The sequence below is a fragment of the Panthera onca genome, chromosome B2 (genome assembly GCF_046562875.1).
Source record: "Panthera onca isolate mPanOnc1 chromosome B2, mPanOnc1 haplotype 2, whole genome shotgun sequence".
Classification (NCBI taxonomy): domain Eukaryota; kingdom Metazoa; phylum Chordata; class Mammalia; order Carnivora; family Felidae; genus Panthera; species Panthera onca.
In genome coordinates this window covers 54,237,355-54,264,895 of record NC_138343.1, presented here as the reverse complement: position 1 = coordinate 54,264,895, position 27,541 = coordinate 54,237,355, and the positions used below count along the sequence as shown (strand labels likewise).

General features: G+C 36.7%; 1 protein-coding gene across 2 annotated transcripts in view; it reads right to left on the bottom strand.

Moving 5' to 3' along the window:
- Positions 1-2,626: 2,626 nt before the first annotated feature.
- Positions 2,627-27,541, bottom strand: part of RAB23 (RAB23, member RAS oncogene family) — a 37,565-nt gene continuing 12,650 nt past the window's right edge. Inside the window, exons 3-7 of one of the 2 annotated variants that reach the window (XM_060615828.3) lie at positions 24,983-25,068; positions 13,529-13,685; positions 11,920-12,002; positions 9,651-9,743; positions 2,627-6,860 (exon numbers count right to left, since the gene is read on the bottom strand). In XM_060615828.3, coding sequence (XP_060471811.1) covers positions 6,610-6,860; positions 9,651-9,743; positions 11,920-12,002; positions 13,529-13,685; positions 24,983-25,068 — 670 coding nt within the window. In that variant the 3' untranslated portion in view covers positions 2,627-6,609. Of the gene's footprint in view, positions 7,153-9,650; positions 9,744-11,919; positions 12,003-13,528; positions 13,686-24,982; positions 25,069-27,541 lie in introns of both variants that reach the window. The other variant, XM_060615829.3, reaches the window with a different exon arrangement.

Here is a 27,541-nt window from a genome sequence, read left to right as displayed (position 1 = left end):
TTGACTCAGGCTAGGGGATCCATTTCCAAGATGGCTCCAGGTTGGTGCTGGCTATCATATGTGAGCTCAGCTAGTACTACTAGGTGGAGCCCTTTATCCTTTTCCCCTTGACTCAAGTTTTCTCATAGCATGGCTACTGGGTTTCAGAGGAAGGAGCAGAAGGCTTATTAATGCCTGGTTTCAGAGATCCCAGAATGTTTCTTCTCTGCATTCAACTAGGTAATGCAGTTACAAGCCCACATCAGATTCAAGAGGAGACATAAATTCTCCCTCCTGATGGAAGTAGCTGCATATATGTACAAGAAGGGGCAGAATTATTTGGGGGACATCTTTGGAGACTATCTACTACTCAGGTTGTTCCTCTATTTTATATTCCATTGGTCATTTGGTCAGTTTCCATAAAGGATATCCAAATGGCTAGTGCTTAAGCCACCACCTTTCTTAGAAGTAGTCCCAAATAATTATTAATCTAAATATAACTCATCATGAAGGTAGTATTTCCCAGAAAAGAAGCACATTATTTTTCTAATTTTTTATTGAGGTGTAATTTAGTGAAATATACAGGTCATAGTGTAGAATTCAATGTGTTTTGATATACGCATATAGCTGTGTATGCATACATACATACGCATGTGCATAGTTGTCTAACACATACCCATATCAAGATATCTCCCTCACCCAAAAATATTCTGTGCCTTTCTTGTCAATGCATGTTTCCAGAGGCAACCACTGTTATTTTTTTAATCTTAAATTTGCCTACTCTAGAACTTCATATAAATGAAATTATATGCACATACTCGTTTCAGACTTCATTCGGCATAGTTTTTGAGATTCATGTTGTTTTGTATATTAATAATTTGTTCTCTTTAATTATAAGTAGCATTTCATTTAATGAATATACTACAATTTGTACAACTTCATGTGTTGGTGGATATTTAGGTTGTTTCCAGTTTGGGGCTATTTTAAAACTGCTATGAACATTCATTTTCATATACCTAAAATTTTATTTCTCTTGGGTAAATACCTAGAAATGAAATTTCTGGGTCATACAGATGACATATCTTTAATTTTAGTAGAAACTGCCAAGGCTTCTGAAGTGGTTGAGCCAGAATTCCAGTTTCTCCACATCTATGCAAATATTTTGTCAGTCATTAATTTCAGCTATTTTAGAGGTGTCTGATATAATCGTATTGTTGTATTAACTTGCATTTATACGATGATTAATGATGTTGAGCGTTTTTCCATGTACTTAATGCCCATTCATATACTTTTCCTTGTAATGTGTCTGTTAAAGTATTTTGCTCATTTTTACTTTTATAAATGAATTGTAAGGTTTTAAAAATATATATTATGCTTTTTATTATTTTTTTAAATATGTATTTTTGAGAGGAAGAGAGAGGGCAGGGGAGGGGCAGAGAGAGAGGGAGACACAGAACCCGAAACAGGCTCCAGGCTCTGAGCTGTCAGCACAGAGCCTGACACAGGGCTCAAACCCACGAACCGTGACATCATGACCTGAGCCGAAGTTGGACACTTAACCGACTGAGCCACCCAGGCTCCCCAAAAATATATTATGGATATAAATCCCTAATGACATGATCATTACGAATATACTTCTCTATTCATTTTCTTAACCAAGTCTTTTGATGAGAAATTTTTTGTTTTTTTTTGTTTATTTTGTAAAATAAAGTTTACTTATTTTGAGAGAGACAGAAATAGAATCCCAAGTAGGCTCCAGGCTGTCAGTATGGAGCCCAACATGGGGCTAGATCCTGAGAACCCTGAGATCATGACCTGAGTAGAAACCAAAGTCAGACACTCAACCGACTGAGCCACCCAGGTGCCCCTTGATGAGGAGAAATTTAAAATTTTTATTATGTACAACTTATCAATTTTCTTTTATAGTGTTTTCTGGGTTCGAAGAAATACTTGCTTACCCCAAGGTCATGAAGGTATTTCCTGTTCTCTTTTAAAAGCCTTAGCTTTTGCTTTCATTTACATTTAGGTTAATAGTACACTACAAATTACTTTTCAAGGGTAGTATGAGATAAGGCCTGAGATTCAAAATATCGTTATTCCAGCACATTTTCCCTTTCCCCATGGAATTATTGTGGAGTATTTTTTAAAAATCACTCGATAGGGGCACCTGGGTGGCTCAGTTGGTTGAGCATCTGACTTCAACTCAGGTCATGATCTCACGGTTTGTAGGTTCGAGCCCTGTGTCAGGCTCTGCACTGACAAACGCAGAGCCTGCTTCAGATTCTCTCTCCCTCGCTCTCTGCCCCTCCCCCACTCATGCTCACGCGCTCTCTCAAGAATAACCAAACATAAAAAAAAAAATCATTTGATCATATTTGTGTGGGTGTATTTCTGGACTCTATTTGTATTTCAATGATCTATGTGTCTTGTTTACAGTACCCATCCATACCCAAGGTCTTAAAAATCATAGAGACTCAGTCCCTCAACTCTGTTCTTTTCCAAAACTGTTTTAGCTATTGTAGGTTCATCACATAGCTTTTACATAAGCTTGAAATTTTTAGTGAAAAGCCTACTGGGATTTTGACTGCACTGAATCTACAGATCAATTTAGAAAGAGCTGACAACAAAACAATATTGAGTATTCCAATCGTGTATATAATATATCCATTTATTTAAATCTCCTTTAATTTCTCTCAGCAAGAAGTATCACACATTTAAATCTTAGGTGTTTGTTTATAATCTGCTGATTAGTGTAACTTATAAATCTGTGTAAAGCCATACGAGGAAATTTCAAGATTGGTATGACATGGTGTTTTTTCTTATACTCTAATAGGAGAGCAAAGTATCCTCATTACAGTTTTAAAAATAGAAAAATTTGAATAACATTTGAATTAGAAGAGATGAAATATGTACACATTTAATGACAGCACAAAGATAGAATATAAGAGATATAAAGGAATCACACATGCTACAACAACCAAGGAGAAAGCAAATCTAGCCTTTGATTTCTCTTAAACAATTGAAAATAATAGAAATATGTTGAAGTGAATATGTCACTTAATATATGAAAAACTGAATTCTAAGAGATATAAGCAATTGGGAAAATAAAAATCTTTTTATGACAACTTCTGCATCCAAATTGGCATTCAGCATGGATAAAATATGTTTTTTAAAGATTTTATTTTTAAGTAATCTCTACACAATGTGGGGCTCAAATTTATAACCCCAAGATCAAGAGTCACATGCTCTACTGACTGAGCCAGGCAGGTGCCTCTATTTTTTTTATTTAATATTTTCATTTATGAAGATTACTTAACTTCATTAAATGATTTCAGCATTTAATAATCAATATAACCAAGCTTACTCCTTCACCTATGATCTTCTACTTTAATTAAAAATGGCTGGTCAGAATTCCCTTTATATAAACCTTTTATAATGTACTTGAAAATGGTTAACTTATTTCTTTTGCTTACTAAGTACATAATCCCAATTCAAAAGCTTTTCATGTTTTAATTCTTTAATTTTTTAGACAAAACTATCAAATAAATATACACTAAAATATGATTAAATCAGTCTTTTAAGATACTTCCCTCCCCGTAATTTCAGATGAGAAATTAGACTTCTGATTGAAAAATAAAGTTATTCTTTATTATTTTAGTTTTCTTTTTAAAATAAATGCATCAAATAAGAAATCAATATGTTAGAACATTTATAATCTGAAAATGTTCTTAGCAGTAATTCCTCCATAAAATATAACTGCATATATAAAGCAGTATCAAATCCACATATATACATATATATATTAGATAGTAAAGTATAATGAGAAGACAGCACATCTTTTTATGTCTGGACTATATGAAAATTAATAGTTATAAAATGGGATAGAAAATGGCTTTGCTGCTAACTAGTATGCAACTGACAAACTTCTCTCACATCTTCGTTCTCCTTTTTCTCAAAAACAGGGAGGGAATAATAATACCTCCATAGAGTTGCAAAGATTAAATTATTGTTTGCAAGGTACTTTGTATAGTTCCTACCTGATAGTAAGTACTAAATTAATGGCAGCTGATATCATCTTATGGCACTAATAACAACAGAAATACAGTTGATCCTTGAACACAGGGATTGGGGCACTGACCCCTGCACAGTGGAAAATACAAGTATAATGACTCCCCCAAAAGTTAATAGCCTACAACTGACTGAAAGCCCTACGAATAAAATAAACTATTAACAAATATTTTGTATGTTGTATGTATTGTATATTGTATTCTTACAATAAGCAAGCCAGAGAAAAGAAAAGGTTATTAAGAAAACTGTAAGGAAGAAAAATACAGTATTGTATTTTACAGTATTGTAAAAAATCATGTAAGTGGACCCACACAGCTCAAACTGGTGTTGTTCAAAGTTCAATGGTATATTGCCTTATGTGAGCTATTCTGTATGCTATTTAATTCAGTAGACTGACTGAAAGAGAAAAGGAAACTTGAGGAACTCTGCAATATGGCAATTATCCCACAGCTATGTGTCTGTATACTAAAAACCAGCCATAATGTAAAAATGCACAAACAACATCCTGGAGTCTTACACAGTTTTTTCTTTAGCATCCATAGCTCCTTAGAAATTAATGGTTATTTAAGAGAATTAAGGGTCTCAAGAAAAAAATTAATGTCAACTTTGAAGGCTTTAGAATTAAACTGAGGAAGTATTTAACATATCATTTGTGACTGATTTTCAGACATACTTAGTTATTTAAAATGATCAATTATGGTTAGGTTTAAAATACACAAGTGCAAATAAAAATTCAAATGTGTAACAAAGATCTCTCTTCAGTTCTTATGAAAAGAAAAAAGGACAAAACTAAGTATGTAAAATTATATTACAAATATCAGGAAACTTCAACAATCATCAGAGATTATATAGAAAGCTAGCAAACTCTTTCCCACACACATTTAATTAATCTCAAATAGAACACATGTGAACATATTACATACATGATTTTCTTTGGCTACTAAAGACCACAAAACAATTCGCCACAAAATATATTTTGTGCAAAAATTAAAGAGACTGTATTTTAAGAGAAAAAAAGGAAAGATGAATCATTAACAGGTACCCATTGTTAGGCACTGAGTTTGTTTCCCCCAACACCTATCCCACGGCCAGCAATGGGTATGGAGACAACTGGTGACATAAAAATTAACTTGTTATATTACTTTAAAATAGATAATGCCAGATTATTTCAGAAAAGGCAAACATTCACTCTTGACCACTTACTAAGGACTTGCCCCAGAAATTTCTATTATCTTCTTAATAGTAATCTGGACAGAGGGAGGAGGACGGTGCGGATGGAAAACTTTGAGAGAGAGAGAGAAAGAGAGAGAAAGAAAGAGAGAGAGAGAGAGAGAGAGAGAGAGAGAGAAAGAGAGAAAACACACAAAAGAAATACATATAACGTTACGCATATAGTACAAATAATGAAAAACGACTTTGACACATTTTCAAAAAAAAGTTATTTTTACACATCTTGAAATCCTGTAAAAACCAGGTAGATAGCAAGGGTTAAAAACAAAGTCACTGATGAATGATAATCACTTTTTAACAGAGTTCATGCAGTTATCTTAGTTGGAAAGCTCCTGTCCCAAGTCACAAAATTTATGCTGTCACATGATTACGTATGAAAATTGTTTCTTAAAAGAAATTATTTTGTATTTGGTGTTAACAGAGCTCTTGAGAAAGTGCTATACAAACTGAAGTTTATAGAAATTTTTAAGTGATAATCTTAAAATACCATACAAAATGTGTAAACGAAAAGATGCTTTAGAGTTGCAGGGCATTATAAAATCCATAATGCAGATTAAGACCAAAGATCATTTCTTCTGCATTTAAAAACATTATTAGCACAATCTTAAAAGTTCAAAATTGCATTTCAGTCAGCAGCGAAAGGTATTGGAAGTACCATCGCACTTCACAGGACCTAAGGGATAACTGCAGGTGCGCTGTGACCTGGCCAGCACAAGCTCACCGCACTTATGGATGGACGTAGGAAAGAGATTTTGCAACAGGTCTCACCTAGGAGATATTCTAGCATTAAAACATTTATAGTCGACTTGTATCTACTCTGTCAGAGAGGGAAACTGCTTTTAAAAGACATTATAAACAATATAAATTCTGATAGTAAAGCACTGTAAAAATTAGGTATGATATATTTGGCACAAAGCACTTTTAAAATCTGAGCTCATTTTGCAAAATATATGTCTGGAATTTCTTATTTGAAAATAAAAACTTTTAACATACACACAATGTGTAAATGATTAAAGCACTTTTAAAATCTGAGCTCATTTTGCAAAATATATGTCTGGAATTTCTTATTTGAAAATAAAAACTTTTAACATACACACAATGTGTAAATGATTTTATGAATGAATTAGATTCTGTTTCCTTAAATACTGAACATACCGTCACTATACTTCAGTACCAGATATCTGCATGCATACCTCCACATTCTAAATTATACAGATATTGCACAAGTAACATTGCCAAAATACACACCAATGCAGTCTGGCAAGATTTAGAGTTTACCTTTCAATATTATTTTTTTGTAAGTATTCAGATTCAGTACTACTTTCCAAAAAGCTATATGACCAACTTCAGAAAAAGAACGCTTGCTATCTTTCCTTGACCCATAATATTAAAATCTGTACCAACATATTTAGGCATTTCAGTTATGTTTTCCAGCGTTTCAAATTCAGCAAAACCTGTTTTTTGACACTTCTTATGGACCATTCCTTCAAAAACAGGAGAAGCTTCGTCTGATGCAAAAAAATTAAAACGAGTCCACAAGGCAGTAATTTTTCCACCAAAGATGTCACTCCATCTGAAAAGCACTGCAGAACAGTATTTAAGTCTGTCAACTTTCAGAGAGCCATTAGGTGCAAAGTCTGCTTAAAAAAAAAAACTTGTAACATACCACGACAGCTGGATGTGTTTCTTACGGAATTGCACAATACAATTCAACTTTTTTCCTCCCTAAAACATTTTAGGGTATGCTACAGCTGCTAAAAGGATTTCTGTTTTTCTTGGTCCTCTGTTTGTTGGGTCTAAGATTGATGACATCTCCACCATTAAGGGTACTTGAATTTTGACCTGAGTGACTTCCACCAGATGTATTAAAGACACCTGTATAAATTGAGAGAAAGCACAGAGAAAGGCACTGATGCAGCTCAGGGTTACCAAATGTAAACTGTGCATCCAGTTTCTTAGTAAGTTCGTAATATGTTCAGTATTTATAATTTTAAGCTTTTGTTTTTTCATTTATTATTTTTTTAAACTCTACGATCTTTTTTTTAAGTAAACATGAGGCTTGAACTCACAATCCTGAGATCAAGAGTCACCTGCTCTACCAACTAAGCCATCCAATTTATTTTTAATAGCCAATATACATCATTCAAAGTTCAAAGGATACAAAAAAAGGATTACAATGAAGTCTCCCTTTCACATCACCAGATTACCTTCCCTAATGCATGCATGTTTTATCACTTTTCCTATGTATCCTTCCAAAAATATTTTATGCATATGTAAGCAAAAATGCACATATATATTCTTCTTTCCTTCCTTGACTACCAAAATAGTGATGAACTATATACACTGCTCTGCATCTTTTCACTAACAATCCATTTCTGAAATTTGGAACCAGTAAATATGATAATTTTAATAAATTCACTTATTATCTTTTACACTGTATAATTTCCTCAAGAATACCAGATCTGTAGGTAACAACAGTATTTGTGAGATTTTATGTTAATAAAAAACACTGCATATATAAAAGCAGGTAGTAATGTAAAATTTTCCTATTTGGCTAAAACAACAACAAAATGGTCTATAGATAATTCAAGTGATGAGTAGGATAAAAGGATGAAATAAAAGAAAATGTTTAACTATTAGAGTTTCCATTTTGAACTGTGCTGGTCTTAAAATGTAATCTCCAATTTCTAAACTACTTAGTGGCGGGGCGGGGGGGGGGGGGTGGAGTTGGATAGAATACAGATATGAAGTCCTTAAAAGACTACACAGAAACTTAAGAAACAAGGGCGCCTGGGGCACCTAGATGGCTCAGTCAGCAGAGCATCCGACTTCAGGTCAGGTCATGATCTTGCAGTTCATGAGTTCGAGCCCCTCATCAGGCTTGCTGCTCTCAGTGCATAGCCTGCTTCAGATCTTCTGTCCCCTGCACTCTCTGTCCCTCTACAACTTGTGATCTCTCTCAGAAATAAATAAAACATTAAAAACAAAACAAAACAGGGCGCCTGGGTGGCTCAGTCGGTTAAGCGTCCGACTTCGGCTCAGGTCATGATCTCACAGTTCGTGGGTTCAAGCCCCACGTCAGGCTCTGTGCCTGACAGCTCAGAGCCTGGAACCTATTTCAGATTCTGTGTCTCGCTCTCTCTCTGCCCCTTCCCTGTTCACGCTCTGTCTCTGTCTCAAGAATAAATAAACATTAAAAAAAAATTTTAAACAAAACAAAACAAAACAGGGGCGCCTGGGTGACTCATTCAGTTAAGCGTCCAACTCTTGATTTGGGCTCAGGTCATGGTCTCGCAGTTTTTGAGATCAAGCCCCAAGTTGGGCTCTGCGCTGAGAGCCCCTCCCCTGCTCACACTCACATGCATGTGTACTCTCTCACTCTCTCTCTCAAATTAAATAAACATTAAAAAAAAAAAAGTCCTTAGAAACAGAAAATTTGGCTCTCAACTTCTTGGAAGCCAAAGCAACAAGCAAGAAGACATGGTCAGTCAGTTATTGTTACAGAGAAGACAATACACTTGTTCTTCAGGAAATGCTAAACTTTGCAGGCATTTAGCATTAAAAATAAAATCAGTAAAGTGTATGGAGACAGTACAAGTACAGAACATGTGTTAAGAGCTTCTTTATTTATAGAACAGACCATTTTAAAGTCTTTATCTCTGTTCTCCTAAAATATAAAATGAATTTAGAAAATTCAATAGTTAAAAAAAAATCTTTTAACTCAATATACCTTTTAATATGAGACCAGATACTAAGTTTAAAAATTGCACCTGAGGGGTGCACCTGAGTGGCTCAGTTGGTTAAGTGTCTGACTTCGGCTCAGGTCATGATCTGGCAGTTTGTGAGTTCGAGCCCCGCATTGGGCTCTGTGCTGACAGCTTGGAGCCTGGAGCCTGGAGCCTGCTTCAGATTCTGTCTCCTTCTCTCTCTGCCCCTCCCCCACTTGCAGTCTGTATCTCTCTCTCTCTCTCTCAAAAATAAATATTAAAAAAAAATTTTTTAATTGCTTATCTAATACTTCCTAATCACATTTTTTTAAGAAAGGAATATATTGTATTAAAAAATAGTAAATATGGGGCACCTGGGTGGCTCAATCAGGAGTCTGACTGGGGCTGTGCTCAGGTCATGATCTCTCAGCTCATGAGTTCGAACTCAGTATCCAGCTCTGTGCTGACAGCTCAGAGACCCTGGAGCCTGCTTTGAATTCTGTCTCCCCCTCTCTCTGCCCCTCCCCCACTCATGCTCTGTCTCTCTCTCTCTCAAAAATAAACACTAAAAAAATTTTTTTAATTAAAAAAATAGTAAATATGATAATAACGAATGAAAATAAATTTACCAGGTAAACATGGGACTAAAACTTTCTGAGTACTTACCAATTTTGTTACTACTTGAATGCATTAATTCTGGATCCTCAGCTATTTGCTGTTTGAGTTTCTGAAGATATTTTTCAGCCAAATATTTAAATACTAAAATAAAAACAAAAACAATAATCTTACCAGGTCAATATAATTTCTGCATGTAAAATATATTATTTTATATCACTCACTATAATACTTTATACTACATTTATTTTATTTTTGAAATATTTATATTCTTTATTAATCCTTACTAAACACATTTAAAATTACATTAAAGTATACAATCTAGGGGGGGGCACAGGTGGCTCAGTTGGTTAAGCGACCGACTCTTGCTTTACTTATTTTGAGAGAGAAAGGGGGAGAGAAAACGAGTGAGGGAGGGGCATTGAGAGAGGGAGAGAGAGAGAATCCCAAACAGGCTCCACACTGTCAGCACAGAGCCCAATGCAGGGCAAAAACTCACCAACTGCAAGATCATGACCCAAGTCGAAATCAAGGATCAGACGCTTAACCCACTCAGCCACCCGGGTGCCCCAAGCGTCCAACTCTTGATTTCAGCTCAGTTCATGATTTCATGGTCATGAGATGAATGAAGCCTCATTTGGGATTCTCTCTCTCCTCTCTCTTTGCCCCTCCCCTGCTTGCAGGTACGCTATCTCTCTCTCAAAATAAATAAATAAACATTAAAAAAAAAAAAGTATACAATCTAGTTCAAAAATTTCAACTTTTAAAAATTATTTGAACAATACCTAAGAAAATGGTAATACTAATATATATATGGCATTTTATTGGTAAAGAAATGAAATACTTGTAGTCATTAGTTTTGGTACTTGAATAGGGATCAGCTTCAGCAGCACTACACTAACTCAGTCTTGAAAAGATATCCCCTTTCTTTAGATGAAAAAAACAATAATCAACGATGCAACAATCGAATTGCAATCTAATAAAGTAAGTAGCAATTCTGGAATGAGAAAAAGAACAGTCATCTTTCTCTAATCTCACTTTCTTAAACTGGGAAATAGTATTAAACAAATTAAGGTCAGAGGTGCCTGGCTGGCTCTGTCGGTAGAGCACAAGACTCTTGATCTTAGAGTCATGAGTTCGAGCCCCGCATTGGGCATAGAGGTTACTTAAAAAACAAAACACCACATCAAATTAAGGCCATTATAACTACCTAATGGAATATGCACTATTGTGGAGTTCTCAATTCAATAACTTTAAGAGGTATGCATGAAAAACGCATACATGTATACATACATATATGCAGTTACATATTTATTTTTTTAATTTTTTTAGAGTTTATTTATTTTGAGACAGACAGAAACAGCATGAGCAGGGGAGGGGCAGGGAGAGAGGGAGAGAGGGAGAGAGAGGGAGAGAGAGGGAGAGAGAGGGAGAGAGAGGGAGAGAGAGGGAGAGAGAGGGAGAGAGAGGGAGAGAGAGAGAATCCCAAGCAGCCTCCACACTGTTGGTGCAGAGCTCAGCACGGGGCTGAAACTCATGAAACTGAGGATCATGACCTGAGCTGAAACGGAAAGCCTGATGCTTAACCGACTGAGCCACCCAGGCTCAGTTATATTTTTAACTGAACCACCCAGTTATATTTTTAAAGGTAAAAAACAAAACAAAACCCAAAGGAGTTTTGCTATAGAGAGCAACAACTATTCAAAGACATCAGTAAAGGGGCACCTCGGTGGCTCAGTCAGTTAAGCATTCAATTCTTGGTTTCAATCTCACAGTTTCGTGAGCTCAAGTCCCACGTCAAGCTCCACACTAACAGTGCAGTGTCTGCTTGGGATTCTCTGTCTCTGTCGCTCTCTGTCCCTCTCAAAATAAACAAACTTTAAAGAATTAATTAAAAAAAAAAAGACATTAGTAAATAAGCATTCTAAGAAGCATCATCATGCCTTTAAATTTTCCTTAATGATAGGGGCGCCTGGGTGGCTCAGTCGGTTAAGCATCCGACTTCGACTCAGGTCATGATCTCACAGTCCATGAGTTCTAAGCCTCACATCCGGCTCTGTGCTGACAGCTCGGAGCCTGGAGCCTGCTTCGGATTCTGTGTCTCCCTTTCTGTAACCCTCCCCCGTTCATGCTCTGTCTCTCTCTGTCTCAAAAATAAGTAAACATTAAAAAAAAAAATTTTTTTTTAATTTTACTTAATGATAGGTGATAAGAAAATTCTGTTTGCATTAAATATGATTTCCAAACAATACAACCAAAAAACCGTAAGCAGAATAAAACAAACTTCCTGCTATTAATTTTTTTTAAAAAGGCAGTTTACCTTCAGTCACATTTAGATCTTCTTTCACTGATGTTCTGTAGAATCTTAGCTTTAACTTTTTTGCCAGTGCCTCAGCTTCCTCACTATATATAAATTAAAAGAAAAAAAGTGCTTACAAAGGTACTTTCTGATAGCTTGTTTTAAAAAATCATATTTATTTTATTTACTGAATACAGCTTGAGGTTGGGGGGGGGGGGGTGTGAGACCTTCCAGACCAGTTCAAAGCTATGTTCTCAGTACCTGAGCACAACTTTTAGTTTTCAGTACTCTTGTAGAATAAATACCATTATGCTGTCACTTCTATAGTCTCAAACTCTAGGCTTAAAATAGCTAAATATCACTTTTTTTTTATATAATACTTAATTTTCTCCCTTGTCTTTAAAAACATTTGAATTTAACTGCACCCTGATAATCTTACACTGCACTCCCTTCTTCACTCTTGCTCACTATGAAACCACTTTCCTGACAAAGCCAAAGTTACTTTATTAACAACTGTGTCTACAAGAGGGGACTGTAGTTTTATTATGACTCCTGATCTTAGTTTTATTAAGACTGTAGTAGCTCTACTCTAAAATGGTTCTCAAGGATTCCACCCCATGCCTCACCCTCCTCCTGGTCTTCACATCCTTGTATAGTTTCCTCCCCCACTGGAATCGAGGTTGGTCTGTGTCTGTGTGATCAATAACACACAGAAGTGACAGCAGGTGACTTCTGAGACTAGGTCATAAGAGACATGATGGCTTCTGCTTTGCTCTGTCTTGAATCATGGGATTGGGGGAAGCCAGTTGCTATGTTGTGACAACACTCAAGCAGCCCTGGGGAGGTCCACATGGCAAAGAGCTAAGGCCTCCTGATAATGGTCAAGTGATGAGCCAACATGGAAGTAGGTCCTCCAAGCCCCAGTCAAGCCTTTAGATGACTACAGTCCTCAGCAACATCTTGACTGTAACCTCATGAAAAACCTGAACCAAAACCACGTAGTTAAGCCACTCCCAAATTCCTGACCCAAAGAAACTGTGAAATAACAAATTTTTGTTGTTTTAAGCCGTAAGTTTTGGATTAATTTGGTACACAGCAACAGATAACTAATATAAGAACATACAAAAAAATAAAGTAAAAACCAAGCAGAGATTTTCAAAGCTAGCAAAAAGTTAACAACATGATGTACAAATACTTATAGAATTATCTAGATGCTCTGTTCACAAATTTGAGCCTATTTCTGAATATACAAAACAACGTGAATCTGAACTACTTACCCATTTAAACTCATCCACACAGGATAGCTCCATGCTTTAGATATTAAAATATACAGGGATGTTTTTCTTAACACTCTTATTATATCTAGATTTGACTTAACATCAAGTGCTGGATTTGTGGTATAAGACATAAGACTAGAATTCTAAAAGGGGCTTCAAAATGTATTCCTTTAATTTGTTCTACTTATGACTTAGCGCAAACCCAAACTGATCACGCAGAATAGCGCACAGAAAATTTTAAGTATAAGGTGGTCTCTATAAAACCTCTCCTAAATTTTTTAATGTATGCATAAATTAGAACAGGTTTTAACTGTACAGAATTACCACCTCCCCCTCAAAAGTGGACACCTTACTTCTTTATACAAGAGTCATCCAAGAGATCAATCTTGTTTTGCACAAGCACAGTTGGTATATCTCCAACTTCAGCTACGACTTTCTCTCTCCAACTGGAAATTGCTTCAAAAGATTCCCTGTCTGTGGTAGAAAATACAAGCACACAAGCCTGGGCTCCTGTAAGGTCACAAAATAAAAATGTTATTTACATTAATGAAACAATCCTATATTTAAACAATTTTTTTAATTGAAGTATAATGAAGATACAATATTATATTAGCTTTAGGTGTATCAAGACAATTTTATGTAAATAAATATTGAGCTCATCTTTGTAGCGTTCCGCTTATTTTTAACATTTAAACTCTATTTTCCAATTCAAAGAACCAGTGGTTCTCAAAATTATGTACAAGTCTCAAAACTATATTCTTGTTAACTGGAATTTAAATAAAAACTTGGAAGAAAAAAAATTCTCTAGAGAGAATGGTAAACTAAGTATGAATGTTCCTGTTAATATCTATCATTTGCTTAATTTCTTTTAGCACATATTTAAGAAAAATCTATGAGGAAAAAGTCATAATTTTCTCACTGTATTAACTTTTTAAAAAATATGTATTATTTTATTTCAGCAGAATACCAGTGATGTTAAGGAACACGATTTAAAGACCAGCACCAAGGGGCCCCTGGGTGTGGTTCAGTCGGTTAAGCATCCGACTCCAGCTCAGGTCATGATCTCACGGTTCATGGGTTCAAGCCCTGCAAAAGGTTCTGTGTTGACAGCTCAGAGCCTGGAGCCTGCTTCAGATTCTGTGTCTCTCCCTCGCTCTGTCCCTCCCCTGCTCATGCTCTCTCAAAAATAAGTAAACGTTAAAATTGTTTTGAAACAAATAAATAAAAAATAAAAACCAGTGCCAAAGTTAAATATATATATATATACATATATTTTATATATACATGTTATATATATATATATATATATATATATATATACATGTTATATATATATTAGATTATATATAACATGTATATATAAATTATATGTATATATATATTTAACTTTGGCACTGGTATATATATATATATATATATATATATATATATATATATAAAACATGTATATATAAATTATATGTGTATATATATATAACATGTATATATAAAATAGAGAAAAAGGTTTAATTTCATTTTTTATCCTGTTTAATTGTATAATTCCCATTCTCACTGACAATATTTTAACTTCCAATTATCACATGAGGTTGATAATATCTAAGATTGAAAACAAGCAGCAACTTGCTAAAAGAAGCCCTTTTATTTCATTTTATTTTTAAGTAGGCTCTATACCCAATTAGGGGCTTGAACTCACAACCCTGAGATCAAGAGTCATTTACTCTACTGACTGAGCCAGCCAGGCACCCCTGAAAGAAGCTCTTTCATAAATGATTAGATGTTGAATTAATCAGGCAGCATGCTGACAAAAGCAGATACATAAGTAACAAAAGAAAATCATCTTTGGGTTAAAAGGATTTCCTGGAATCGAGGCACGTTTTCTTACTGTTACTCTTTCCTTCCAGATTCCTCAGGTATAAGAATTTCCTAAGATTCAAAGCATACACACCTGGACTACCAAGATACTCTGAAGGGAAAAAAGGGTTTACAAATCACCAAAGCAAAGCAAAAGAGGATGAAAGAGAAAAACACAGTTCACTACTACTGTAAAAGCAGAGGCTTCACGTGGGAAAATCTTCCCTACTCTAAAACAGGTTTTAAATCAAAGAATAAATTAATTACAAAAACTGTATAAATTACTACAAAATTGGGGCAGGGGGCAGGGTACAACACAGACAGAGGTACCCTGATACCTTCCAGGAATTTAAGGAGAAATAAAACTGATAAGATCACACTAGATACTGGTAAATAAATTTATATTTCCTCTAACTTTAATATTTACTTAAACTATAAATAAAACATTTAATTATACTTCGACTAAGAAACTATTCTTTTTTTTTTTAAGACTTACTTTATTTTTTAACTTATCTCTACACCCAACGTGATGCTCAAACTCACAACCCTGAGATCAAGAGTCTCATGCTTTGGCCTGCTTCAGATTGTATGTCTCCCTCTCTCTCTTCCTCTCCCCCACTCACACTCTGTCTCTCTCTCAAAAATAAACTTAAAAAAAAAAAAAAGTCTCATGCTCTGGGTGCCTGGGTGACTCGGTCAGTTGAGCATCCAACTCTTGATTTCAACTAAGGTCATGATTCTGGGATGGTGGGATTAAGCCCTGCATTGGGCTCGATGCTGAGTGTGGAGCCTGATTGAGATTCTCTCTCTCCCCCTCTGCCTCTGCCCCGCTCGTGCCTCTCTCAAAAAATACTAATTAAACTAAAAGAAAAAAATAAGAGTCTCATGCTCTACTGACTGAGCCAGACAGACACCCCAAGAACTGCTGTTTATTATAAAACTCTATTTAGTTTTAAACCCAGAATTTTATATCCAGTCAATTGTTATTTGAATGAGGGCACAAAAGGGCATTTCCAGGGATACAGAGTCTCACTTTAAAAACAAAGAAAGGGGCATGTGAGTGACTCAGTAAGTTAAGCATCTGACTCTTGGTTTCGGGTCAGGTCATGATCTCCTGGTTTTTGAGTTTGAGCCCCATGTTGGGTGCTTGCACTGATAGCTCAGAGCCTGCTTGCAATTCTCTCTCCCTCTCTCTCTCTCAAAATAAATAAATAAAACTTAAAAATGTTTAAATAAAATAAAATAAAAAGATGGTCCAGTTTCAAAAAAAAAAACAAAAACAAAAAACTCTTAGAAGTATATTTTAATAATAATGTAAAAAAAAAAAAAACCACAACAAACTAAGCAGATGGTGCCAGAGATATGGGCAATAAGAATAATTAAGAAAAATGTTGTTTAAAAAAAATCAATGATTGGGGAAACTGAGTGGCTTGGTTTGTTGAGTGTCAGACTCTTGATTTTGGCTCAGATCATTGATCCCAAGGGTCATGGGATAGAGCCCTGCATCAGGCTCTGCGCTGAGTGAGGAGCCTGCTTAAGATTCTCTTTCTCCCAGGGCACCTGGGTGGCTCAGTCGGTTAGGCATACGACTCTGGCTCAGGTCATGATCTCTTGGTTCATGAGTTAAAGCCCCAGGTTCATGAGTTAAAGCTCTGTGCTGAGCTTTCAGCACAGAGCCTGGAGCCTGCTTCAGATTCTGTTTCTCCCTCCCTCTCTGCCCCTCCCCTGCTCGTGCTCTGTCTCCCTCTCAAAAAAAAACATTAAAAAAAAATTCTCTCTCCCCCTCTGCCCTGCTCACAAGCTCTCTAAAAATTAAAAAAAATCAGTGATCAACAGATAAAAGAAAAGTATGTCCATAACAACCCAAAATTATTTAGTGGGCAACTTGGTGAAGAGACAACAGAGGAACATGGAAAAGTGCTAAAGTGCCAGTCTAAAGAGGAGGAACATGTAATATATGTTAAAGCAATCAAGGGAGTTTCACTGCAGCTGTGGACAGGTCCTGCCTGTTGTATCTACCCTGAAGCACACGCTGCAGGTGGTACTCGGCTTTTCTGCCACATGGCTTTTTCCTACACTTCAGAAAGACCCTGGGTTATCCTATTTTAAAGGAACAGATACCTCTGGGGAGAAACTTGAATGTATGGGAGGTAGGATAAAACCTCAGCCTCACTATGGTGGGACCATCTTGAGGCATGTCTACATGGTTCCTCACAGGGATTGGTCCCCAATTGCCTACAGTAATAATTAGCTCATTAATGCACCTGCATAGGTTTTTTTCCCTTCCTTCCCCAGTCTCTCACTTCTTCCTGGGATCACCTACCAGAAAAACCAGCCCCAGCAAGTTGTGCCAAGAACTATCTGGCACGATCTGGCATGATTGTGGGGGTGGCATTCAAATTAAGACAGAATCTTAAGTTAAAGGCAATCACCATAAGAATAAAAAGGATTGGGGCTCTGCGCTGACAGCAGGGAGCCTGCATGGGATCCTCTGTCTCCCTCTCTCTCTACCCCTTCCCCACTCTCTCTCTCACACACAATAAATAAACTTTAAAATTTTTTTAAATGAGAATAAAAAGGGAAAGTGTAACTATTAAACCACAGGACAAAAGAAGATGTATCCAAAGTGATGGAGGAAAGAAAATACACACACACAAAACCCAAACAAACAAAAAATACAAAGCCTGAACCAAGATGACAGAAATAAGTCATGACAAGAGCAGTTACAATCTCAGATGGCTCCTCTGAAGCAGGATGGTTCAAATGACAGGAAGCCTTAGACTGGACGCTGCCACCACCTTAGCTTCCTTAACCTAAATCAATTACCAAAAGGAAAAACCAAAAACACAAGACAGACAACCTGGATTACTTCTGGAGATTCAATAATTCTGACAAATGATAGACAACTACTTATATTAATTTCCCCTAACTGAACATTATCATCCATACATACAGATAAATACTCTGTGAAATTGTGATGCATTATGGTTCTTTTCTGCTTAGGAAACCAGCACACCTCCTCACGATAAAAGCCCTTTACAGTATATACTTTAAAAAGTTAAAGACCCTTTATAGAAAATTTTTACATAAGTGCCAATAAAACAGATGATAAATATCAGATTCCAAGTATGTGTGGAAAGATCATTCTTTGCACAATTTACAAAGGAAATGATCATAAATCCATTATACAACTTTGGAACTCCCTCAAACACTTCCAAGAAATTTTTTTTTAAGAATTGAGACAAAGGGGAAACAATTTTTTCAGAGAAAATGCTATCTACTCCAACCCTTCTCTCTCATAAGTAGCATGATACTTGTTCCCAGCAACTGGAGGACACTCTGGTTTGATGGTGCTGAGATTCAAGGCTGGAAATGAGAGCAAAAGGGCAAGACCAACAGACAGAAAGAAGAGAGCCACACTTGGGAGTAACTGCGCTCCTGCCAATGGCAAGACAAAGAATGCACACAAATTTCACATGGATAGAGGTGAACCACATCTAAGAGACAAGCTAGCATACTCGGTCATCTTTAACTCATGTCCAACAGGACCGCTTATCAGGTGATGGGAACTTTGCATAAAGGAAGGCGGAGGTGGGGGGCGCCTAGGTGGCTCAGTCAGTTAAGTGACTGACTTCAGCTCAGGTCATGATCTCACAGTTCCTGAGTTTGAGCCCTACATCGGGCTCTGTGCTGACAGCCCAGAGCCTGGAACTTGCCTCAGATTCTGTGTCTTCCTCTCTCTCTCTGCCCCTTCCCTGCTCACACTCCGTCTCTCTCTGTCTCTCAACAATAAATAAATAAGGAAGGTGGAGGTGGAATGTAAGTCCCACAAAGGGGAGCAAGGGAGCAAAGCAACTGCAAGAATCAAGTACAAGTGCTCAGAAGCAATATCCCTGAAACTGGGAACCTTGGAAGAATCCAGAACAGTCACCTAGAGAAAGAATCATCTTTGAACATCTGCCACCCACTCAGTCGGTTGAGCTTCGGACTCCTGATTTTGGCGCAGGACATGATCTCATAGTTGTGAGATGGAGCTTCGCACTGGGCGTGGCGCCTGCTTCAGATTCTCTCTCCCTCTACCCCTCCCCCTACCACATGTGTGTGTACTCTTTCTCTCTCACACACACACAAGCACACACACGAAGAAGAAGAAGAAGAAGAAGAAGAAGAAGAAGAAGAAGAAGAAGAAGAAGAAAATAATGTTAAAAAAAGTTAATAATGTTTTAATTTCTCTGTTGCAGTCATCTGGACATATCTTACACCCCTGATATTTAAAGGCAGCTACTGTTTTCTATCCATATATTTTTAAAAGATCTGTATTTTCCCCACTATTCAATCTTACTTCAATACCACCTACCCTAAGAATCACATGGTTAGAAGTTACTCTGTCATCATAGTTAAGAGTAAGCCACCCACAAAAGATTCACTTGTAATAATTAACAAACTACTCCACTTATCCACACATCACAAACACAGAGATATGAATAAAGTTGTGTCAATTATAAGAACACCATTAGCAAATATTTATTTCTCTTATTTTTCTTAATTGTTTATTTATTTTTGAGAGAGAGAGAGAGAGAGAGCGAGCACGAGCAGGGGAGGGGCAGAGAGACAGGGAGACACAGAATCCCAAGCAGGTTCCAGGCTCCAAGCTGTCAGCACAGAGCCCAACAGGAACCACTAGATAATGACCTGAGCCGAAGTCTGACACTCCAGCCACTGAGTAACCCAGGTGCCCTAAAGCACACAGATTACATAATGAACCAATCTATTACAGATTCCATGCTCATACAATTTCGAAACAAATCTAAAGGATTTGCATAGTCTAATTCAGTTGTTCCTTAATTTTTGCATTTATAATTGAAATTCATAAATAGCTTCTTGTCTAGAGCTATTTCATTTTCAACAATTTATATTCACTTAGGTTTGTGAAAAAAGGTACTTTAAAAAAGTTTCCTTCTATTTATGGACATAATCTCAGATAATAGGTCTCAAGTCTGTAACCTCATTTTCTATATATTGTTAGTCAGGAACATTTCTTAGAACCAAATCATAGTAAAAACTATGATGAAAATCTGTACTATACTGTATATAACTTTCTATACAAGGAATGATTTCTACTGCCTAGGGTGGACTTCTTAAGACTTTAAGAGGAATCATTTGGGATTCCAAATGGTCCTATGATCTATGCTCTGTTCTTTACAAGGTTATTTTTCAACATGTTTCACTATACAATCAACACAGCATTCTAAGAACATAATTAATCCTTTAAGCAAAGGTTTTTGATATCATAGGTCTTTCAAATGAATTATAGTGACATTTTTCCTCTTTAAATACAAACTTTTAAAATTTTTATATATTTTGGATGATACATTTCTAGGACATTTATCAGTAAGTCCTAATTTTATGAGGCATGGTGTTACTATCACTAAATCACTATCTTATTTAATGCATTCTTCTCAGCCTTTATCTTCTCTTCCTAGTCTTTGCTTCTATTTAATTACATCATTATTTGAATCTATGTTAGTGGCAAAAATTGGCATCCAATTCCCCTCCCTCCCCAAGAACACCTCTCCCTCACTGTATAGTAGACACACGGTTTAGGCAGGCTGAACCTACGCTCTGCTCTGAGGGAGTAGGCCCTAAGTGCACCAAGCCAATTAGGGTAATCAAATTCCTCTGACTACTTACTGTGATCTGGTCAAGGGTGATCTAATCAGATAAAAGCTCAGGACTTATAATCCATTGTTGTGGGAAGTGATCCTTTCTCCCAAGGATGTGAACAAAGAATGTGGCTTCCATTGTTGATGGTAGCAATCTTGCAACCAAGAGGAAAATCAGCATGAGAAGGAACCCCACAAAGGGAGAGAGGGGAGCCGGGAGAATCAAAGAGGTTACAATAAGAACAAACCATAACTAAAAGCTATGATACTTCCACTTTTCTTTGTAGTTTAAGTCAGTTTGAAATTGCTTTTCTGTTGTCAGCAACCAAAAGCATTCTGATGAAACCCCAAAGAAAAGCATAGAAGAATATTCAGTATGCCATTTCTCAAATTCACATATAATTGCCACTGGGATGGGATGTTTATTCTTACAACTTAGAAAAAGAAGCTGAAACTTAAGACCTGTCTCAGTATCCCACTTTCTTTGCCATTTAACATGGTTGACTAAAAATTTACATTTTAAGAAAAGCTTTTAACAGACGTCTATTTATATGCTTAAGATCACTTTAAGTTAAAATGTTAAATGTAGGAAAATCAAAGCTGTTTAAAGCCTTTTAGGTGAAATGAAACCAAGTGGAAAAAAATTTAAACATCACCCATAGTAAGTTAAGATGTAAATACTAATAATTATGGGTTCTCTTTTTAGTTTCTGGCAAAGAGTGTTTTTTTGTAGAGGTAGTAAAGAGAAACTGATTTGTGGACACCTAAAAAGCACTAAACAAGAATTACATGACAAGCCAGACGAGTCCAATTTTGAAATTTAAAAGATAATAATGTTGAACACAGTCTGAAGGGAAAAACTGAAGAAAGCATTAATTCCTCAACTACAGTGGATATAAAAATATTTTTAGGGGCGCCTGAGTGGCTCAGTCGGTTGAGTGTCCGACTTCAGCTCAGGTCATGATCTCATGGTCTGTGAGTTCGAGCCCTGCGTCGGGCTCTGTGCTGACAACTCAGAGCCTGGAGCCTGTTTCAGATTCTGTGTCTCCCCCTCTCTCTGCCCCTCCCCCACTCGTGCTCTGTCTCAAAAATAAATAAAAACATTAAAAAAAAAATATTTTTAGCTACCTGGTCTTTTTTTTTAAAACCAGGGACCCAAGTGATCTACTTAATTCTACAGTTCCCACATTTTCTCCTTTTTATTTATATGCAAATCAAATCATTTTTGACATTTGATCATTTTTGCCTTTTTTCAAGTTAAACTTTATTTTGGGTCAGTTATAAACTAACACAGTTTTGCTTTATAAATTAGAGATACATATGGTAAATACATTCTCCACAATTATCGATAACGGTTAAAAAGTAATACTGCCATATAAAATTGTCAAAAGCTTAAAATGAGAGAACCCAACCTATCTTTTTTCCTCACAAAAGAACATATATTTCATGCCGAGAACTTAGAGAAAAAAGCTAAATGAAAACAATGAAAATCTCATATACTCCTACTAGTTTACACCTAGGCTGTTTGTTTTGTTTTTTCCCCGTGTGAATGGGGTGAGGGGATGTGGTGGTAATAACCTAAGAAAATACAAATAATCTTACTCAAGAATTAACTTTACTGGGGCCCCTGGGTGGCTCAGTCGGTTAAGCTTCCAACTCTCAATTTCGGCTCAGGTCATGATCCCATGTGATCCAGCCCCATGTCAGGCTCTGCACTAAGTGTGAAGCCTGCTTAAGATTCTCTCTCCCTCTCCCAGTGCCCCTCTCCACTGCGCACACACTTTCTCTCTCTCTTAAATAAAATAAAATAAAATAAAATAAAATAAAATAAAATAAAATAAAATAAAATAAACAACTTAAGAATGTCAAAAAAAAAAAAAAAAAAGAATTGGGGCATCTCGGTGGCTCAGTTGCTTAAGCATCTGACTCTTGGTTTTGGCTCAGGATGTGATCTCACAGTTCATGGGATCGAGTACCATGTTGGGCTCTGTGCTGACAGCGTGAAGCCTGCTTGGGATTTTCTCTCTCTCCCATGCTCTCTGCCCCACCCCCACCTCAAAAATAAACATTAAAAAAAAAAAAAAGAATTAACTTTATTTTTAGGACCTTTAGCATCAGTGCTTATGAAATTAATAATTTGATAAAAATCCCATCTAATCTAAGAGCTTTGGGTACTAAGGACACAATTCCTGCCTCATACCATGTTATAGGTGCCCAAGATCCAAACTGGCATGCATCGGAGAGCAACAGTCCAAACTACTGCAGGTGGGAAGCTTTTAAGGACACAGTAAATAAAGTGAGAAGTAGTGGTGACATTATTACAATACTACCTGGTGTACCTCTCTTAATTTCTCAAGGAACCAAAATGTCTTCTGAGAGTAGGCAGTAGAAGTCAAGTTTCCCTGGTACCAAGTTGGAACAGCAACTTCTTTGGTGGTTTGGATGTTTAGCACAATTGTGTTTTCATTATACCTCAGCTGCCATTATTAATATAAATCCCACATTTTCAAAAGTGGGAAAAAACAAGATATATATTCAAAAGCGCCAACACACTATAAGACTACATGGTATTATATCAAACTTCCAGTTATTTTGTTCTCATTGCAATTACCACTGGCATTGAGTTGGAGAAACACTGTAAAAGCTTGTCATAAATTTCAAAAGGACAAAATTTTATAGGAAACTTTAAGTTCCATTTAGAAATTTCAGTTTTTGGGGCGCCTGGGTGGCTTGGTCGGTTAAGCGTCCGACTTCGGCTCAGGTCATGATCTCACGGTCCGTGAGTTCGAGCCCCATGTCGGGCTCTGTGCTGACCACTCAGAGCCTGGAGCCTGTTTCAGATTGTGTCTCTCTCTCTCTCTGCTCCATCCCCACTCATGCTCTGTCTCTCTCTGTCTCAAAAATAAACGTTAAAAAAAAAAATTAAAAACAAACAAAAAAAGAAATTTCAGTTTTTCCCCTACAACCCAGCAATTGCTCTAGTAGGTATTTATCCAAAGGATACAGGTGTGCTGTTTCAAAGGGGCACATGCACTCCAGTATTTACAGCAGCACTATCAACAATGGGCCAAGTATGGAAAGAGCCCAAATGTCCATCAATAGATGAATGGATAAAGAAGATGTGGAATACTCCGTTGTATATAACGGAGTATTACTCAGCAATCAGAAAGAATGAAATCTTGCCATCTGCAACAACTAGAGTGTATTATGCTAAGCGGTATTAGAGAAAGACACATATCATGACTTCATTCATATGTGGAATTCAAGATACAAAACAGATGAACATAAGAAAAGGGAAGCAAAAGTAAAATAAAAACAGGGAGGGGGACAAAACATAAGAGACTCTGAAATATAGAGAACACTAAGAGGGTTGCTGGAGTGGTTGTGGGTGGGGGGATGGGCTAAATGGGCAAGGGGCATTAAGGAGGACATTTGTTGGGATGAGCACTGGGTGTTATACACAGGGGATGAATCACTGTATCCTATTCCTGAAATCATTATTACACTGTATGCTAACTAACTTGGGTGTAAATTTATAAATGAATGAATGAATGAATGAATGAATGAAATTTCAGCTTTTCTTGAGGAATTTAACCCCACATTTTATTCTTAAATCCTATAGGTGTAGTTCTTTCCTTTCACATGTATCTTACGCCTTTCTGAACTCAGAGCACTGAGACAGCTTTATCCACGCAATTTCATGAGTCATAACAAAATGTCATCTTATTTGCAGGGATTTTGCTTTCTTTCATGCTAGTTCCCACTCTGACCATATAGTCATCTCCATATGGTCAGAAATAGGCATTTATGGGGCACCTGGGTGGCTTAGTCGGTTAAGTGTCTGACTTCGGCTCAGGTCATGATCTGGCAGCTCATGGGTTCCAGCCCTGCCTTGGGCTCGCTGCTCTCAGGTTATAGCCTAGAGCCTGCTTCAGATCCTCTGTCTCCCTCTCCCTGCCCCTCCTGTGCTCACAGAAGCTCTGTCTGTCTCTCTCTCTCTCAAAAATAAACATTAAAAAAAAAAAAAGGCATTTAACAGTTTCTAACTGATTAGAACTGGGAATGCCTATGTGAGTCATATAATTCCAAGGCAGAGACAAATGATCTATAGTACAAAGTATTGTTTACCACTCAACAAGATCATTAGAATAGTGACCTAAGAGATTTTTAAAAATGCTTTGAAATTAATTTAAGTATTCTTAAAAAGAAACCCTTCTAATGTGGAATAAAAAAAAGTGAAGTTCTTTGTTTACCCAAAAGAAAACGCCCCCTGCAAAATACCCCACAATTTACCTCGATAGTAGGCCTTTGTTATTGCATCAAATTCCTCTTGACCTGCTGTATCCCATAACATTAGTCTGACATCTTCATCATTAACTCTGAAACAAGAGATGAATTTATGTCATATGTAAAAGAAAATGTCTTCAGCAACATAACTTTGTACCTATTTTTATTTTTCAAAGATTTGAAGGTTTTAAAACTACATTATTGGTGCTCACTCTGAAAAAATCTGAGTGCTTTTAAATATTGATACTATTACCAATAGTGAAACTAAAGGGGGAAAGACAATCCCTCAAAATTATAACTTTATACATGATTTGAGCTTACCTGTCCTGTTTTCTCCTTTAACACCAGTCACAGACAGTGGTGGCTCTCAGACACTGGCACTGGCAAGGGGATTCCCTTAGGTTAATACTTGCTCTCCTCTTGCTACAAAATTCTAGTGGGTTCTGGCGTACAAGTGATACAATAAGAATAAGGAAGAAAAGAAATGAAAGAAGCAAAAGACAGAAGTGAGAAAGAAAGAAAGAAAGAAAGAAAGAAAGAAAGAAAAGAAAAGAAAAGAAAAAAGGAAAGAAAAGAAAAGAGTGACAATGGAAGGAAGAAGCAAGAGGAAGCAATGAGCAAAAGCAAGCAGTTTACCTGCTTGGTTGCCCTTCAACTTATAAATTTACTTGTCATACACTCCATTGTCTTATTCCTGTTCTATAAAGTCACTGCAAATGCTGCATTATAAAATACTGAAACACTGCTCCCAGGGAAATACAGGGTTAGGTTCTTGTAAGCCCTGGTTACATTCTCCCCAACCAATAAATATATAACCCTGGTTTTTTGTGATTCTGTTTAAAGATAGCTTATTTAATGCATATTGTTTATTCATTAATGTTGAAGTCAAAGCCAACAGCACCGTAACTTACGCCTGAATGACGCATACCTAACATACATATTTTCTCTATAAGGCACATCATAGCGTTCTTGTACTTAGGGAAACTAGATGGCACTATGCTTGGGGCCATGTTAAACAGCATCACCTTCAACAAAAAGCACAAAAATGTGGGACAAAAACAGACACACAAAAAAACACTTGTTTATAATATGAGAGATGAAAAAGGAAGTCACCTTGTTCAGTCTAACCTGAGAACGTGCATGTAAGGTACCAAATATTTGCTGCTCTGTGCATATCAATGAATGACCACCAAAGCACTGACCATATTGATTCTGGGATTACAAATAAATTTTAGCAAGTAGATGAATTTGCAAATATGGAATTACAAATAATAAGAATCAACAATATACTTAAAATATAAATATGGACTCTACAAATAACAAGGATCAACTATATACTTAAAATGTTAATTTGGTTCAGATAACAAGTACAAAAATAAATACTATTAAGACTTAAAATGAATCCTCTTAAAATATCTGAGAAAGGAAGTAAACACAGAAGTATCTTTAAAAGAGGGAAACAGGGGCACCTGGGTGGCTCAGTTGTTAAACATCTGACTTTGGCTCAGGTCATGATCTCAGTTCATGAGGCCAATTCCCACATAGGGTGAGCTTTAGCCCCGCTTCAGGTGAGCTCTGCGTCTCCCTCTCTCCCCTTAGCTGACTTGCACCCTCTCTCTTTAAATAAATAAATAAATAAATAAATAAATAAATAAATAATAAAATGCAAATTAGAAATTGAACAATCTTTAAAACAATGAGCACAATTATCTTTAACGCTAATGTCTACGCTAGTCAGATTTGTTTAATGTTACTTATTTCTGGGACTCCTGGGTAACTCAGTCAGTTAGGCTTAGGTCATTATCTCACGGTTCATGGCTTCAAGCCCGCAATGGGTTCTCTGCTGTCAGTGCACAGCCCGCTTCAGATCCTCTGTCTCCCTCTCTCTCTGCCCCTCTCCAACTTGCTCTCTCTCAAAAATAAATACTTAAAAAATACATATAGATATGGGCGCCTGGGTGGCTCAGTCATTTGAGCGTCTGACATCGGCTCAGGTCATGATCTCGTGGTTCGTGGGTTTGAGCCCCGAGTCGGGCTCTGTGTTGACAGCTCAGAGCCTGGAGCCTGCTTTGGATTCTGTGTCTCCCTCTCTCTCTCTGCCCGTCCCCTGCTCACACTCTGTCTCTGTCTCTGTCTCTCAAACATAAATAAACATTTTTAAAAATTAAAAAAAAAAAAATACACACACACACACACACACACACACACACACACACATATACACATGCATGTTTGGGGTATGGGGGAATGGGCATAATGAATGAAGGGCAGTGGGAGATATAGGCTCCTAGTTATGGAATGAATAAATCACGGGAATGAAAGGTACAGCATAGAAAATGTAGTCAATAATATTGTAATTGCATTGTATGGTACCAGATGTAGCTACACTTGTGGTGAACATAGCTTAACCTACAGAGAGTTGAATCATTTTGTTGTATACTTAAAACTAATGTAACATTATGTGTTGACTATACTCAGAATAAAAAAAATTAAAATAAAATTTCCTTAAAAGTTCTGAGGACTAGGGGCGCCTGGGTGGCTCAGTCGGTTAAGCGTCCGACTTCA